Here is a 15,377-nt window from a genome sequence, read left to right as displayed (position 1 = left end):
TGAGCCCTGCGCCAGCTCCTCTTGTGGGGTGACACCTCTGCCATGGGTCTGCAGGTCTGCGCAGTCCCTGAGCCAGGTCCTTCCAAGTTGCTGCGGCTTTACCTGTGCAAACCCAGCAGCAGCAGCGCGGACACACTCCTAGCGCATACAAAGCATCGCTTCAGCCGTTCCCCAAACAGGGTCCTCACATTACCCCGTTCCCATAACTGGGGATGAACTGGAAGGTAACCAGAGGCAGAGTTTTGTTACTGGTGAACAGGGCAGTAGGCATTTCTATTGAAAGGATGATCTCACAACAGGAATCCTATTATGGAGGTTTGTGGTTTAGATGATCGATTTATGCAAATTACATGTAAATTAGACATGGTCCCTTTGATTTCTGGCATGTAGCCAGCAACTCTTTCATGTTATAATGTTGGGTAACCTCTGCTTGACTGTTTCCTTTTAAAATTAGCTATAAATCTGAACTTTCTTTTTCTCCCTCTTAATTTTCTTGTAAAGCACAGTAGGGTTTTTGTAAGAAAAAGGATGTTAACAGTACATGAAATCTGCTTTGTAGAATTAAAATTAGAGGATTTATTTATTAAAACAAATCCTATCGTTATGCTAAATCCTCTCTGTTTAGGTAAAGGAACATTATTCTCCAGAAACTTTAATAGGAGGATAATATCGTAGAAAATACTAGTCAAGAGATCCTGATGCTACTGAATGGGATTTCCTGCGATTGGGAAAAGGACCTTTGCATGGTATAGTTTTCAATGCTTCCTCCCCACCAAAAAAGAAAAAACCTGCCATTTTCTTTCTTAAGATAAAAAATGAAGAGGTTTTGGTTTTTTTTTTTTTGTATTTTAAATGAAAGTCAGCTGCTAACATCTATGTCACCAAATACAATGGCTGATGATTCTTAAATGCACGCCACGATTTGTGGCTCCATAACTGTCATTTGCAATGCTGTTGGGCTCTCCGCTCTATGGAATTTAATTACATGGCCTTTTTGCATATGGAGGACACAAACAACAGAATTGCTTTCCCTGGTGGAAACAAAAATGCCCATGCCTTCTCCTTGTGGGCTGGGCTACAGTCAGGGCCCATTGCGCTGGAATTATGGCTTTATAACAATCCTTTATTTACATACACTGCTGAGGCAGTAAAAACAGCAAACAGATTTTTTAACGGCAGGCAGCCGAAACATCCCTGCAGGGCACGTGCCCCCTCGCCGAGGCAGGAACACAGGCAAGTTAAATCATTTCTGTGACTGCTTTCCAGCAGCGAATTATGTTGACATGAAAATGGTGCATGCCATTCCAGTAATAAAATGGGTCCAATCTTCAGTGCCGCCTGTTTCTCCCCCACCTCATGTCTCCCCTCAGTTCAAATTGGCAGGCATTGGCACTGTGGGGAAAAAAAATTACTGTAAAGCATTTTGTTCGAAAGGTTTCAATTTACTCATCATGAGATTGCTGAGCAATACTGTAAATAGATTCAAATAAAATCAATAGAAGGAGCTTCCTAGGATGCTAGGTGAATGGTTACCCTCAATTATTAAGCATGGAGTTTGAATCAAAGCTGTGTTATGTTCAGGTACATATTACAGATGTATTTCCTAGGGATTTAAATAATCTTGCTTAGCAATTGTCTCAGTGGCTGCAGCATCCTTCTGCCTCAGAATGATTTTCTTTTGTCCTCATTGTGCAGCACTCCTTTCCTTCCCTTGGTAAATAAAGACCCGTAACGACACAAACAAGCAGCAACGTTTGTCCTCATGCTGCACATCACATCCTGGCTTGCCAGTGTTCTGCTTCATTCCTCCCAACTGTCCTCCCATCTTCTCCACCGATAGCAAAGCCAATAGCATCCCTGACTCACCATTTGCCCTGGCATGGGAAAAGAGGTGGCTGAATCAAAGCCAAGGATCCAGAGGAGATGCTAGCTGAGGTAGCTTAGCATCTGAAAATCCAGATTGTCAGGGCTTATCCTGTAAGGGTTGGGTTATCCAAATAAGAAACTTATTTCTGACAGTCACTTTTGCTCAGATCTCACCAGATTTCAGCCTTGAAAACTAAACTATTCTCAAGTTTAGGAAGTTCCTAAAGTTTAGAAAAAACTATGTGGGGGAGGGGGACGAGAAAGAAAATATGAGACCAAAGCTCAAAGCAATGAAAAACAGAAATAATAATTATGGGTGCAAGGGAACTGCATGGACACATTAAAGCAGAAAGCCCTGGGACAGTGGTTAAATGCTCCATAGAAAAGAGTTTAGTGGGAATTTCCCTAGGGAACCATGACCAAAACCACCGACACTAACTGGATGGAAAGCTCTGAACTTGCAGAAGACCCCTCTGCCAAGCATCCTCCCTTTCAGAGGAAGTTTTTGTCTGCCAGAAAACGTGAGCAATGCTGCCTGCTCATACAATATGGGGACCTGGAAGGGAAACCTGTACACTGCAGAAAGAGAACAGCCCCAAAGGCAATGTCCTACATACATGCCATTTGCTTTCTTCTTGCTAAGATGCTAACCGTTCTTACAGTCTGGGAACTTGTGCACTGCATTACTGGGTAGTAAGTCACTGGCACCAAATCATACAAGCCACCATATAACCACTGGATAGGAAACTCGAACATGAGCACAGTTTAAATCAATGCCCTATAAACCGCATAATATTACTTAGACCTTGAGGCACTCAGGCCTCTGAGGAAGCTGTAAAATACACTTCTGGGGGGGGTTTATGATGGGGCCAAATCACTATTTTCCATGCAAACATATAATCAAATTACTCACTCACAAGAGGACCAAGGTGTTTCTGGACAGCTCTAATCATTTGTGACAGCTTCAGAAACAGAGAAAGGCATCAGCGCCGTTACATCTGTGATGGACGTTTGAAATCACCATCTTTGTGTACAGCCTTCGATGCTGTAAATGGATCCTGAAAAATCCAGCTGAGCATTACAGTAATTGTAATTCTATTGGTTTCTATAGAAATAGGATTATCCTAACAGCCAATAAATCAATTTCCTCCTGGAACACTAATGCAACGAGAAGGGGCACCATTTCACCGTTATTTATAGAGCAAACAGCTTTTACACAATTTGCAATACCTATCAGAGTTTTATAGAGTTCATGAGATTTTTCAAGCATGTTGCTGCATAAAACCATCTCTGGCAATAAATTATAGAGGCAAATGGGGAAGGGAAACCCATAAAGTAATGCAAAATATTTACCACCAGATGGCACGGCGGTACAGGTGCCGCCGTTCTGGCAGGGATGCCTCTCGCAGGCATCGGGGTAGAGGACGCAGCCCAGCTTCAACTCGGTCAGGCCAACCACTTCGGCAAAGCTGCTGCGCTTGTTTTGCAGTGGCAGTTCGTTGTTATTTAGGACGACTGAATCCAGGCAGCCCTGAAAGCCGCTCAAGACCTGCGTCGTCCTCTTGTCGGTCAGGCTGCGGACATTATCCACTTGGACCTGGGCGCCGAAGTAGACGGAGCTGTCTGTGCTGAGAGTCTGGAAATAGAGGGGGGATTTGCGGCGCTCCACGTAGCTGTCGTCGAGGGACAAGCTCGTGAAATTGCGATTCAGCTCCAGGAAGACTGAATGCCAGCTTCCGTCATTAACAGCCCTGCCAGAAATTCCCAGGATTCCTGGGCCGCTTCCACAGTCCAACTGGAACCACAGTTTGCCATCGACAATCTGTGGAGAGAAAACAGAAATGCGCTTCAGGCACTCAGTCGTCTCGTAATATGCTCTCAGTGAGAATCTGGAAACCCAGAGCACTTCTAGACAGTTTCTATACAGTGTTAAAGCTGCTCTCCTACATGGCGCTACAACAGCAAAAAGCAGTGCCTCTGTCATCGGCAAAAAGAGTAAGGCAATAAATATCAGCTTAGAATTTGCCCAAAGCCAATTATTGCAGGCAAACTGAAAATATAGAAAAAGTATAGATGCAGAACACAGGAAAGGACCAGGATGATAGGATGTCTCACTAGACAGGGCACAGACAGGAGTACTCATGTTCTGCTCTTGGCTCTGCTGCTGAGCAGTTGCATCTCTCTGAGCAAGCCCCACCATCCACCTGGGCGCTGCAACTCTGCTACTGGTGGCTGATGCTACCAAAAGGATGGTCACGGGAAGGGACCACCTCCGAGTGCTTGAGAGGCTTGTGGCAAAGTCAACGGCCACCGCCTTCAGTTGGGGATGTGACGTGCTCTTCTCATGCACACATCTTGGACCTCTGCAACCTTTTGGACCATCTCAGTGAGGTGTGGATTTGTCCCTAAGTGTCGTAAGTTCAGTTTCTCCCAGTACAACAGTAAGAATGGTTAACCAAAAGCCAGTTATTTTCCAAGGATGCTACAGTACCTGCTCTGTGTATATCTCACAGATGATATGAGATGGCTCTTACTTTTCTTTTTTTGCTCGTATTTCATTAAAGGTTCATGGCTTTAGAGGGACTGTCAGGATTTCTCACTCTCTCTCCTGTCCTTCACCCAACTGAAGTCCTCATAAAGGGAAAATCTGTGCTACCCTGCTGGGGCAGGCAAAGCTCAGAGTGAGGGAATAGGTATGAAGTGCTGCTTTCTGGATTAGCAGTTTACCCAAAGATTTTAGGTTTCTCTAACAGATGGCAGATAAGTTTAAAATGGCTGACAAGGCTGGAAATAATTTCTTATGACACATTAATTGGATTCAAGTTCTCTGAAAGCTCTTGCAATTATTTTACCTTTATGTCATGCTCTAGGAAGTATTTATTTCTGCAAACCCCATCTCAAGACAGTTCTGTCCCATTATTTATCCCCCTGAAAAGTTCAGGCGCCGTGTCCTTTTTCATCCTTCCCTGCAGCACACATTGTACTCTCACTGGTTTATCTGTAACACAACCCTACTGCTCTCCCACAGCAGAGCAGAGCTGCTGTAGCTGCCAATGCAAGAACCCCCCTGAGATTTAGGTTCATGCAGATGTAAGCATGCTGCATTGTGTCCATCTGTCTTTGGCCATTTTTGGCTGTTTCTGGCATGAATAGTCATTTACAACTGTGCTAGCTAGAGGCATCCCTTGGCACATGTCTGAACTGGTGCTCAAACTCTTCTCCGCCAGGCTCTCTGATGTGGCTTGAAGGTAAATGGGATGCTGTTAATCTACAGGAGCAGCCTGTGCTGTTGTCACTATTAGCATTTTGCTGTCCTTGGAGGTTCACAAAACTACTTGTTGAAAAGCAAAGGGTAAAATCTTGAGCTCTGATGTTCTCTGGACTTCCTTCTCCTTTCCAGACCTCACTCTCTTGACCAGCTGAATTTGACCTGCGCTACAACCTCAAGCCAAGTCACACTGGGCAGTTGGAGTGTAAACCACAGCACTCCACCGTGCTGCACCCACTTGGATGAGGCGGACACAGAGGTGCTAAGCATGTGACCAGTTCCCTATAGATGCCAGCTACCTACTTACTCTGCATGGCATGAGGGCTGTTAGAGGGATACACGTGTAGGAGCCAGAAGAGCAGGAATTAATCCCTGCTACGGGCAGCCAGCTGTCCTGAAGCCCTTGACCTGTAGGATGTAATAAAACTGAGAAGAAATGAGGTCTATGATTGTAATACAACATGCTTGAGGAATGGATGTGGCTTGGTACTCCTACAACTCAATCAAAAAGCCTAATGGATGTATAGAGAAATAAGTCTGGGTCATTTTTCGTTAAAAAATCTCTTCTTATAGGACTCAAAACTCAGCTGTAAACTATTTCTGTAAATTGAAATTGGGCCTATTAAAGCATCTGCTCAAGAGGAATCTCGGTAAACAAGATGCCCTGATAAATTGAGCTGGTTCCTCTCCAGAGACAGAAGCAATAGTTTCTTTTCTCCCTATGCAACAAAATAGTCCACAAACCCTGTAAGCGGTGCTCAGAAAGTGTGGTCTGGCTCAACAGGAATACAAATCAAACAGAAAAACACATACCAACATATTATACTTTGAAAAACAGCCATCATCGGATAAGCAGTTAACTTGCTTCTTATTCAAAAGGCTTTTTCCTATGGAAACTGTTCTACTGATTGTGTAAAATACATATACCTCCCCTAAGACTACTTATACCCTGAAGGTTCTACTGCCTGCATGTCCATTACCCTTACTCACAGAACATGCTTTTCCAATTACCTTTATAAATACAACACCACATTTGAGCACCTGGGATAAATATTACAGCATTTGTATACGGGAAACAATGATCTGAAAGATTTGCCATTAAAATATGTTTTATACATCTTTCTCATCCACTTCTATTTCTTTTTACCAGCAGATGATCTGACATACACAGTAAATATATATTGTGTGAAAGGCTACACTTCCTTCCTTTTATTAAAAAAGCACTAGTAACCCCCACCTCAGGCTAGAGTAAAACATGGAAAGGATGGTCCGGCACTTACAGTACTAGCCTAAGATATGACAGATATGCATGGGAATCCATACTTTCCAGCACTCTTCCTCTGGGATCTCAAGCAAGTCATTAGTTTCAGGTCTCCGTCAGTAAAAGAGGGATAACGTCATTTCCCTACCTCACACCACTGCTTTACGGATACATACATTAAAGACCGTGACATGCCCAGATACCCCTAGCAATGGGACCATAAAAGTACTTTCATTAATCATACGGTCACAGGCCATGCTGTAGCAGGGCAGAGAGGAAATATTTGTCCCCTGATGGCCCCGTGCCTTTAGGAGGAGGAGGAAGCACAGGAACGGCCGTCAAGGAGCAGGAGCTGCAAAGGGCTCCTGTCCTGCCCACTTAGCAGCTAGGCTGGCTGGCCAGGGGCGAGAAGGTCCCTCCACTCAACCGAGCAAAATGATGTTTCCACCCCCAAGCATGGAGAATTCAACAGTTAATCCCTGGTGTTCCCATGATTCCTCCTAGCCAATGTGATGTCAGGGACAGTGTTCAATCCTCAGAGGGGCTCTCTGAGTATAGCCTGGACCTTGGTACCAAGAAAAGCTGAACTTCAAATTAACTTCTTACTAAATGGGATACATTCAAGAAAATAGTATGGAAATCTCATGAATGGCCAATGCTGCTGTCCAGGATCAGCAGTTATTCAGACAATAACCTCAGTGGGATGACTGGTCTGGTTGAGGGCTGGTAGCCTCAGACTCTAAGTTCAGGACTGAATGGGTGGCACTGCTATTTTCTCCACCTATGTGATGCAACACAGCAGAGAGCTTGAGTTACTCCATCTCACAGCAGAGAGGTGCAGACTCTGCAGCCTCTCACCAATGCAGCCCACAGAGCCAGAAGAGACCCTCTGCACCAAGATAAGAGCAGAGAGACACTGCTCCAACCTAGCTGGGCAGAACATTCCCACCAAACTTCCACATCTCAAAGCTTTCTGGGCTTAGTTACAGTATCTCTCATTGTATCTACTAGGACAGTGAGGTTAATGCATACCTAAGCATGTATGCTTTTACAGACACAAAATTCCTCACCTGTAGAGAAGTACAAAGAACAGAGAAGGCTCCAAAAGCTGATGCAATCTGTTACATTTCAACAGTTTCATTCAATGAGCAAAATGGAGCCAAACACATATTGTAAATTATATTAGAATATTAGCCTGGCTAAGATGTTTGGCTAACATCCATATTTGTGTATCAACATAGGTAATAAAATGATCAAATGGTTCTTCTGAGACCACCTTCGGCTCACACAGTCCATCTGCAGTCACACACCACGGATACAGCATGCTGCCTAGTAATCTGTCTGGGGAAATATTTCGTTAGCCGAACTACATTTCAGGTTCGTTTGTGTAAAACGGTATATTTAATTAAAATATTACTCGTTTCAACTCCAGCCATAACTGGGACCATATCCAAGCTTCAGTCTTATCCAGCATAAGCAATGCAGCACGCATTAAAATGTATAATATACACTTAACTAAACCATGCAAAGTCTCACGAAAGAACATACGCTTGCCTTTTACCATTTAACAGCTGCATTTCTGGTATGATGGGAAAATCTTTCTTTGCCTACTTTTAATCCTTTAAATTTCACAAAACTAGTTGAATGTCCATTATACCCCTTAAAAAAATATAATAATTTTTTTTTTTTCAGAAGAGAAGAATCCTCTTCTGCAATGGTCTCATAATGCTTTAGATTGTTAAATCTTACTTTTCCCATATAGACGCTACATAGGAAAAAGGAAATGGTGATACTGTTTTCGGCACACGTAATCTTTTCAGAGGAAAAAAATAAAAGGACATCGACCTGCATCTCATTTTGCTCCAATTGTCTTAAAAGCAAGAGCACGCAACAAAAAACCCCCGTCAACCTCTCAAAATCAATGGATGAGTTGCTTTATTTGAAACAGCTGAATAAATAACACCCTTATTATATTGTATCAATACAGCATAGCTGGTAAGCTTTCAGCAAAGTAGTAGACAAGCAGTTTGCTCTATGGAATTGATTATTCATCCAAGAAGGACACCATGCTATGATTATGAAATATTTCCATCCCTGGAGTTATCATGAATGTATGGCTCCCAAAATTAAGCTGGTCATTTAAACACTGAAAACCATATTGCAGCATTAATTTTTAAATAGACTGCAGTGGGGGAAACTTGCTTTAAAAAACATCAATGCCAGCATATGCCCCAACAGCCGCGGTGTTTTCTGTCCGTTCTCTCATGGGCTTGTACTATGTGGAAGATCAAAATTTCTTCCACCTCTGCCTTTTGTTGGAGCTCAGTGATGGTGCTGGGCCCTCTGGTGCTAATCCAGCAGATGCTTAAATACATGCTTAAAATTAAGGTATGTGAGCAATTCCAATTGCCTTTAAATACAGGAAGTTAAGCAAGTGATTAAGTGCTTTGCTGGAGTGATGCCAGAGTACTCAAAAGAGCACAGGATCTCATCCTTTATCTTCTATTTGGAAAGCTTCTCCTCATGTTTAATTTAATTGAAAGCAATGCTCAAATGATAACAACTTCACATTTATAGACCTCTAATTAATCTACTTAATGGCCTCATTTCTGAGCGCCTCCCTATCTCACAACATACGTACCTGGTTTAAAGAAGCCTTACCTCTGGTTTACAAATGAAAAAAAACATACGCTTAGAAAGTCTAAGCATAACTTGCTTGAAAACATCTGAGTTAGGGATCCCTGAAGTGCAGTTCATGATTCAGCTGCCATCCCTGAAGAGACCTGCTAAAGCTACATCGCTTGAGCATCATGCCATTCATCTGCCATAGAGCACTGTTGTGAGACCTCAGTCTGACGTTCCTCTGCCAAATGACCTTCACAAACCAAACTGTAGCAGTTCCTGATCTTTTAAGTGATGCCATTCCTCAAAAAACACATAGTGAATGTAATGCTTTACTTTTCTTTAAACCCCACACTTATAGAAGCCAAGGGTCAGACCTGGGAAAAAGACATACCCACTGAAACAGCAAATCTTGCCCTACCTAAATCCAAGCATGAGGCTCTGGGAAGGGAATTCCCTGTGTTCTTCCCTGCTCAATGCATGGGAGAAATTGGAGGCTTTGCATCCATATGTGACCCTGGATCTCACTCACTGGACATGAGAAGCAGCAGCAGCTGTGTCTGAAGCTCTCTACTAAATGCCGCATGAGTTGGGTTCAGAGCTGGAAATCCTTTCTTAGAGCTAGGAAGCAAAACAGAGCATGACCTGAAGGCTCGCCTCTGGGATCGGAGCAGAGTAGCCACAGCTGTTGTCACTGCTTCTTCAAGTATTATGTTTTCTTCCCAGTATCTTTCAAAGGAAAACGGTTAGGTAACTGTGTGAAATGGTGACTGAAAATACGTCATTCCTACCCCACAACTAAAAACTCAACCCAGGTGACTGCAGTGAGGGGCTCTCTTACTTATTTTTTTGAAATACCATGATTTTTAACTCTTTTGGTGGCAACATTTTCTAGCTTCAAATGCAGATCTCCACTCATTTGTCTATGACCTCACCTGCTGTACCCTTGAATCATGCCAGTTTTATACACCTAACTCTGAAAAAATAAATTATTCTATCATCATTCTAACTCCATTTCAGCCTGCCTCTGCATCATCACCTATTGTTTTTAAGTGGCACCTTCCACCAGGGCCATTTGTTTTTTCCCAAGCATTTTTCAAAATTACAGAATTGCAAACATTCCCTACTGGTATATGCTAAGAGAAATCATGACAAAGACTTCAAAGAAGGTCTTCAAGTCTGCAGTTTTGTTTGGGTTTATTGAACAAAAAAATACACTCAAAAGTTCAAACTGCATTTCTATGTGTCTCAAATTGTCTTCTACAAATCTGAACAATGCTGAGAGTCCCCAGTGAATGACAGACAGGATTCTTGTTCATGAAATATTTCAGTCTGACAGCTATAAAATTATTTGTTGCCCATTAAGAACTCATCTAGCCATTTTAACATTACCTAAGCATTCAGCCAAAAGAACTCTAAAGATTGCAAATACAGACACAAAAGGCTCTGAGCCATTTTTCCCACTGCTGAATTATAGGACATGGCCAAGATACAAAAATCAATGTCTTCATTTTGTACCTTAGAGGCCCTAGAAGAAATGCTATACACGCAGGCTCTTGGATGAGCCCAGCACTCCCTTTCCATTCAGCAGGTATTTGCCAATCCACGGAAACTCAACACAGAACAAAAATGCATTGAGAGCTTATCGATGAAATATTGATTGGATATCAACCTCCAGCTATTTCATGCCTCTCTCCACAAATAATCTTAATTCAGAGAGTGCAGAAATCTTCACATTCAGTAGGAGCCACATTCCAGGCAGCTGGTTTCTGGAATTAACTCGGTAGCAGTGTGAGTGTATCTTCTAACCACAGGCACGGACGCAGTGAAAGAACAGCGATTTCAGTATGCATTGTTTTCACTATATGGTCATATAAATGGGCAAATCTTACATCTCGTGTAGATTTGCTTCTGCATGCAGACACACATTCTTATAATGAACAGCAGCCAGTGGAGCATTTTCCAAGTAAAGTATCACTAATAAGCTGCCTTTTTAGATTGTTGTTGTTGCTGCCATTGTCACAATTGTTGTTTTTCCCTGTTAGCATGAAGCAGATCATACTGCATCTTCTCAGCCTACAGCCGAAAGGAGAACGGCATTTCTCAAACCAAGAGCCAACAAAAGAAACATATCATCAAGAAAAACAACTGCAAAAACGATATTTTAATTACCTTCAGAATTATACAGGGATTCGCTCTGGTGTACATTATAATCCCATTGCTTTGCAGGGTTCGCAGACGGAGAGCCAACTTGAATTCCTCTTTCTTGCTATTTTCAGAAACACGGTATTTAATGTAGCTATTCCCAGCAAAGCTGAGGGAAGTGTGGCCTGAAATAACCATTTTGAAAAGACACATGTTCTTTTAGTGACACATAAAATAATTTTGCAACTGTCAAGTTAATTAAAGAATTTATAGAGCTAATGTCTAGGAAGAAATAAATAAACCCCAACTTTGATGGGAAAAAAAGCTGGCACCAACTACAAAAACATGTTTGTGTTTTGTTTTTTTTTTTTAATATTTTTCAGGGGATGGAGGAAAGTCCTACTTCTTTTTACTTATACAAAAGAGAGGTTTCTCCGCGTATTCAGCATTTTTAAGGTCATATACCCCTGGAGGCACCTATCTTGACTCACTCATAACACAGGGAGTCAAAGACGACCACACCTGTACATCAGGTAGTTGACTTATGGGTATAAAGTTAGGTGTGAGCAGATGCCATCCAAAGCCTTGCTATGAGTTCTCTGCAACCACTGCCCAGGACCACAGTGGTACAGCTCAGTATCTGCTATGTTTTCATCAGGGAAAGAGCACGTGTCCTCTGTCATGCAGCCCTGGATTCACTGAAGTCAACAGAAAGCTCCACTTCACTGACTTTGCACCTGGCTCTTCATATCCCAGGGAACAACACAGCTGCAGAGAACTAACAAATGTCCTCAAACTTTCTATTTGGGATGGTGTCATGTTTTCATTAATAAAGATTGGAATTTTGGTAATCTAAATAGTAAGCAGAGGAGTTAATTATAAAGCTTTGCCCATGGCAGGAAAACATCTGGCATAACAGTCTGTAGGAAAAGTCCTCTTTTCTCAGCAGCCTGTTATACTGATCTGGGATTCAACCAAGTCAGTGGGAATTTCCCAGTGGAAACTGGATCACAGTCTCCATACAGCCCCATAGCTATGGAGACAAGTATTTTACAGGGCTTATAAATAGACTGAGTGCCAGTGCTGAGAAGAGTTAAGCGGTACAACTTCTGTTGACTTCAGTGGCACCTACATAATGAGAAGGGCAGCACTTTCTTGTTCAAGTATATCCCCCTTTACCGCTGTGACATGCACCTGAACATTCTCCAAGCTTTCCTGGTGGGCACTGGCAGATGAAGGGTCTCCGATTAGCTTCATACCCCACACACTGCATGTCCCCTGGACACGGCTTCTCCAGACAGGGATCGTTAGAGCCTGGGCAGAGTCCTCCTGCAAGAAGTTAAAATACTGTCAGGGATACACAATGTAAAGCATAATCTGCAGCAGTACAAGAGTAATGACAGACAATTATTGATCTCACACTTCAGTACAAGCAAAGAATGGCTTAATAATAATAACCAACCCCCCCAAAAAAAACCCCAGCCTTCACAGTACTTGTCCTTTGGACAAGTATGTAGCAAAACCATTACAGTTCTTCTTCAAAGCCACCCTAAACCCCATGACAATGTATTATAAAACCCAACTATTATGAGCAGTCACTGGTTTATAATTGATGTTGTGACTTTCAGGCCATTCATTTTCTCACAGTCTCCTGGGCAGGGAATTTAGAGATGCAAGAAAAAAAAAATGACTTGAAGCTATGCGCTCCTTTTGCCCCAGCACACTGTCCCAGCACATCCATGAGAAGCAGATTTAACAGAGTAAAGCTCCCTAGGAGGCAAAATAAGAAAAAGCCATTTCTGGGCTACAGGGTGACAGCTGGACTTTTCATCCTAGTACTGCACAGGACGCGCTGCCAGCCTGACCATATAGCAAAGGCAAACTAGCCCTGTCCCCATGTTCCTCCTGACATTTCTGAGATCTCACATCCTATTGTGTACCTTGTCCAGGCTGCCAAAACCTATCCCCCTTTCTTCTGGCTGTGATTACACAAGTCCCATTGCATATGGAATTGCATAGTGGACTCATGTTGCTACAGAGTGAGAGCTGGACTTTTCATCCTTGTCCTGCACAGGACACGCTGCTGGCGTTGCAGTAAGCCAGGTGCAATAAGGAACCTGGTAGATGCCGGGTCAGCTTCTACATTTGGGTATCTTGTGCGGCTGCTAGGAAAGCAGCCTTTAAGTGCAGGGAAAAAAGGCACTCCTGCCCTTGCTTGTGTCGATTTGCAGCCAGAGCTCAAACAGAGCGAAAGCCAGTTGCTGGGAATGGACAGGTGTCTCTTGTTTTGCTTATCAAATCCATTTACTTAATACATGCAGGTGATCATTTTAACAATAAAAAGTCAGCACCTTTCCTACCCATCACTTTCTGAATATTGGCAGTTCCTGTTTATTGCAGGACCCTTATCGTATTCAAAAACTATTTTTTGAGCATATGTATTTCATTTACAATTTATAACGGAAGAAATCAACCTGTCATAAAGTATATCTCTGAAAATAATGAAAGAAAGAATCTTATTGCTCTCACACTTTAGTACAAGCCAAACAGGGCTCATAGTAAGCATTGCTGAAATTACCTGGCACTGTAAGTATTTTCTGGAAAAAGAAAAATTACCACTGTAGGTTTCAAAGTGGACATGGGCTGACTACAAATGTGGGAATGACTGTAAATGTCTTGCTTGATGTACAGCACAGTCAATTTAATCTTTAACATCCTCGCCTCCTTTGTCAAACATTTGTTTGAGAGGTCTGTGCAGTAAACGATCTACAGTACTGACTGTAGCACTGTTAGAAAATGATGCATGGAAATCTTTATTAATCACTTTAGTAGGTAACATTAACAGGAATAACAGCTGCAATATACAGTCACACTCTAAGTCTCACAGAACTGAGAAACAAGTGTAATTAAGAGGGTTCTACACCACAGAACTATGCTCTATTTAAATGTAAGGTCTAAAAAATTTAACAGAGAATGTGACATTTTCTATAGTTTTGGGGTTTTTGATTTTTTTTTGTTGGGTTTTTTTTTTAGGACCCCCCCACATTCTTGGAATTCAACTGCAAGTAACAATTATTTCTGAAATTATAGCAGGTGGTTAAATATTCTATAGGCTGCCTTGTATTTTCTACTTCGTTCTTTCAGCTGTTTTAATTCATTGTTATGTGACAAATACACAGTATTCTGCTGTACGCAGAGCATATCTCTTGTCTGAACACCCTTAAACCTTTTTTGAGGCTGTAATTCAAGTGAGCCTCTGCACAGCTGACAGGCAAGTCATTTGGACAAAAGCCCCACAGCTCGTCAGTGTGCAGAAGAAAGGGGCACTGAGATTTCCAAATGTGGCTTCACAAATTTTCAAATCCCCTGACTTACCACTGTATCTTTGACATGAAGCCGTAAAGCAATAGCTTACTTTGTTATCTGTCTCTGCCGGTTTCTTCAGCTGATTCAGACTCTGATTTGTACTTCAGAGTCATCCTTTCACAGTCAAAAAATATATGGAAAGGATCTAACGTATTTAGTGCAACTGAGGAGATCACTAAAGAACTGCTTACCCTGGCAGGCCGAGAATAGTTCTTCTGGTAAGCTACAAGCAAATCAACTTTTTATTCATCCTGCTGCAGCAGCGTTTCATAGCTGTCACAAGTTTTTTAAAATATTCAGACTTGGGAAAAGAAATGCTTTATGCCTGTCTGTATGGTTATAAGTACATAAGCTACAAATCTGCATTATTGCATTGCCCTAGCTAACATACATTTTCAGGCTGATTTCACAACTGTGTGGAGCAAAATTGTGAAATTGTTCAAGGTTCCGTTGTCCACATCAAAGATTTACAGCCCGAGTTTAAATAAAATTATTCTGATGTTGCATCTCCACTCCAAAGAGCAGTCTATTTACCATCCAAGAAGAGATTCAAGGCATATATATTTGAATTGATCATTTTTTTTCTGTAGGCAAGTCCAGACAATTTGTGGCATTCCCTTGAAACTCGCATTACTATTAATAAAGCTGTTCTCTACAAGGTATCACAGAGACACATGAGCTAGCATCAGCCAGCGCATAGCAGGAAAAAGTGGAATAGACCCACTTGATCTTGACAGATCATCCTCTTGTTTAATTCTTTAAAAGAAGGTAAAGGTATTACAATCTCCCTAGTAGTATACTGAGGAAGAAAATACTCTTCCATTTCAAAAACGAGACATTTATTTAATT

General features: G+C 42.1%; 1 protein-coding gene across 7 annotated transcripts in view; it reads right to left on the bottom strand.

Annotated features, from left to right (window-relative positions):
* FAT3 (FAT atypical cadherin 3) overlaps positions 1–15,377 on the bottom strand; it is a 417,124-nt gene that overhangs the window by 23,847 nt on the left and 377,900 nt on the right. For all 7 annotated transcript variants that reach the window (XR_005826271.1, XM_040583321.1, XM_040583315.1 and 4 more), the window contains 3 exons: positions 12,357–12,491; positions 11,190–11,347; positions 3,220–3,688 (listed from right to left, as the gene is read on the bottom strand). Coding sequence is in view for 6 of the 7 variants with exons in the window: in XM_040583321.1 (XP_040439255.1) it covers positions 3,220–3,688; positions 11,190–11,347; positions 12,357–12,491 (762 nt within the window). In the remaining variant the exon portion in view is untranslated. The remainder of the gene's footprint in view (positions 1–3,219; positions 3,689–11,189; positions 11,348–12,356; positions 12,492–15,377) is intronic.

This window comes from Falco naumanni, chromosome 2 (genome assembly GCF_017639655.2).
Source record: "Falco naumanni isolate bFalNau1 chromosome 2, bFalNau1.pat, whole genome shotgun sequence".
NCBI classification, from domain to species: Eukaryota; Metazoa; Chordata; class Aves; order Falconiformes; family Falconidae; genus Falco; species Falco naumanni.
The sequence above is the reverse complement of the archived record's forward strand: the minus strand, read 5'-3'. Positions and strand labels throughout refer to the sequence as shown.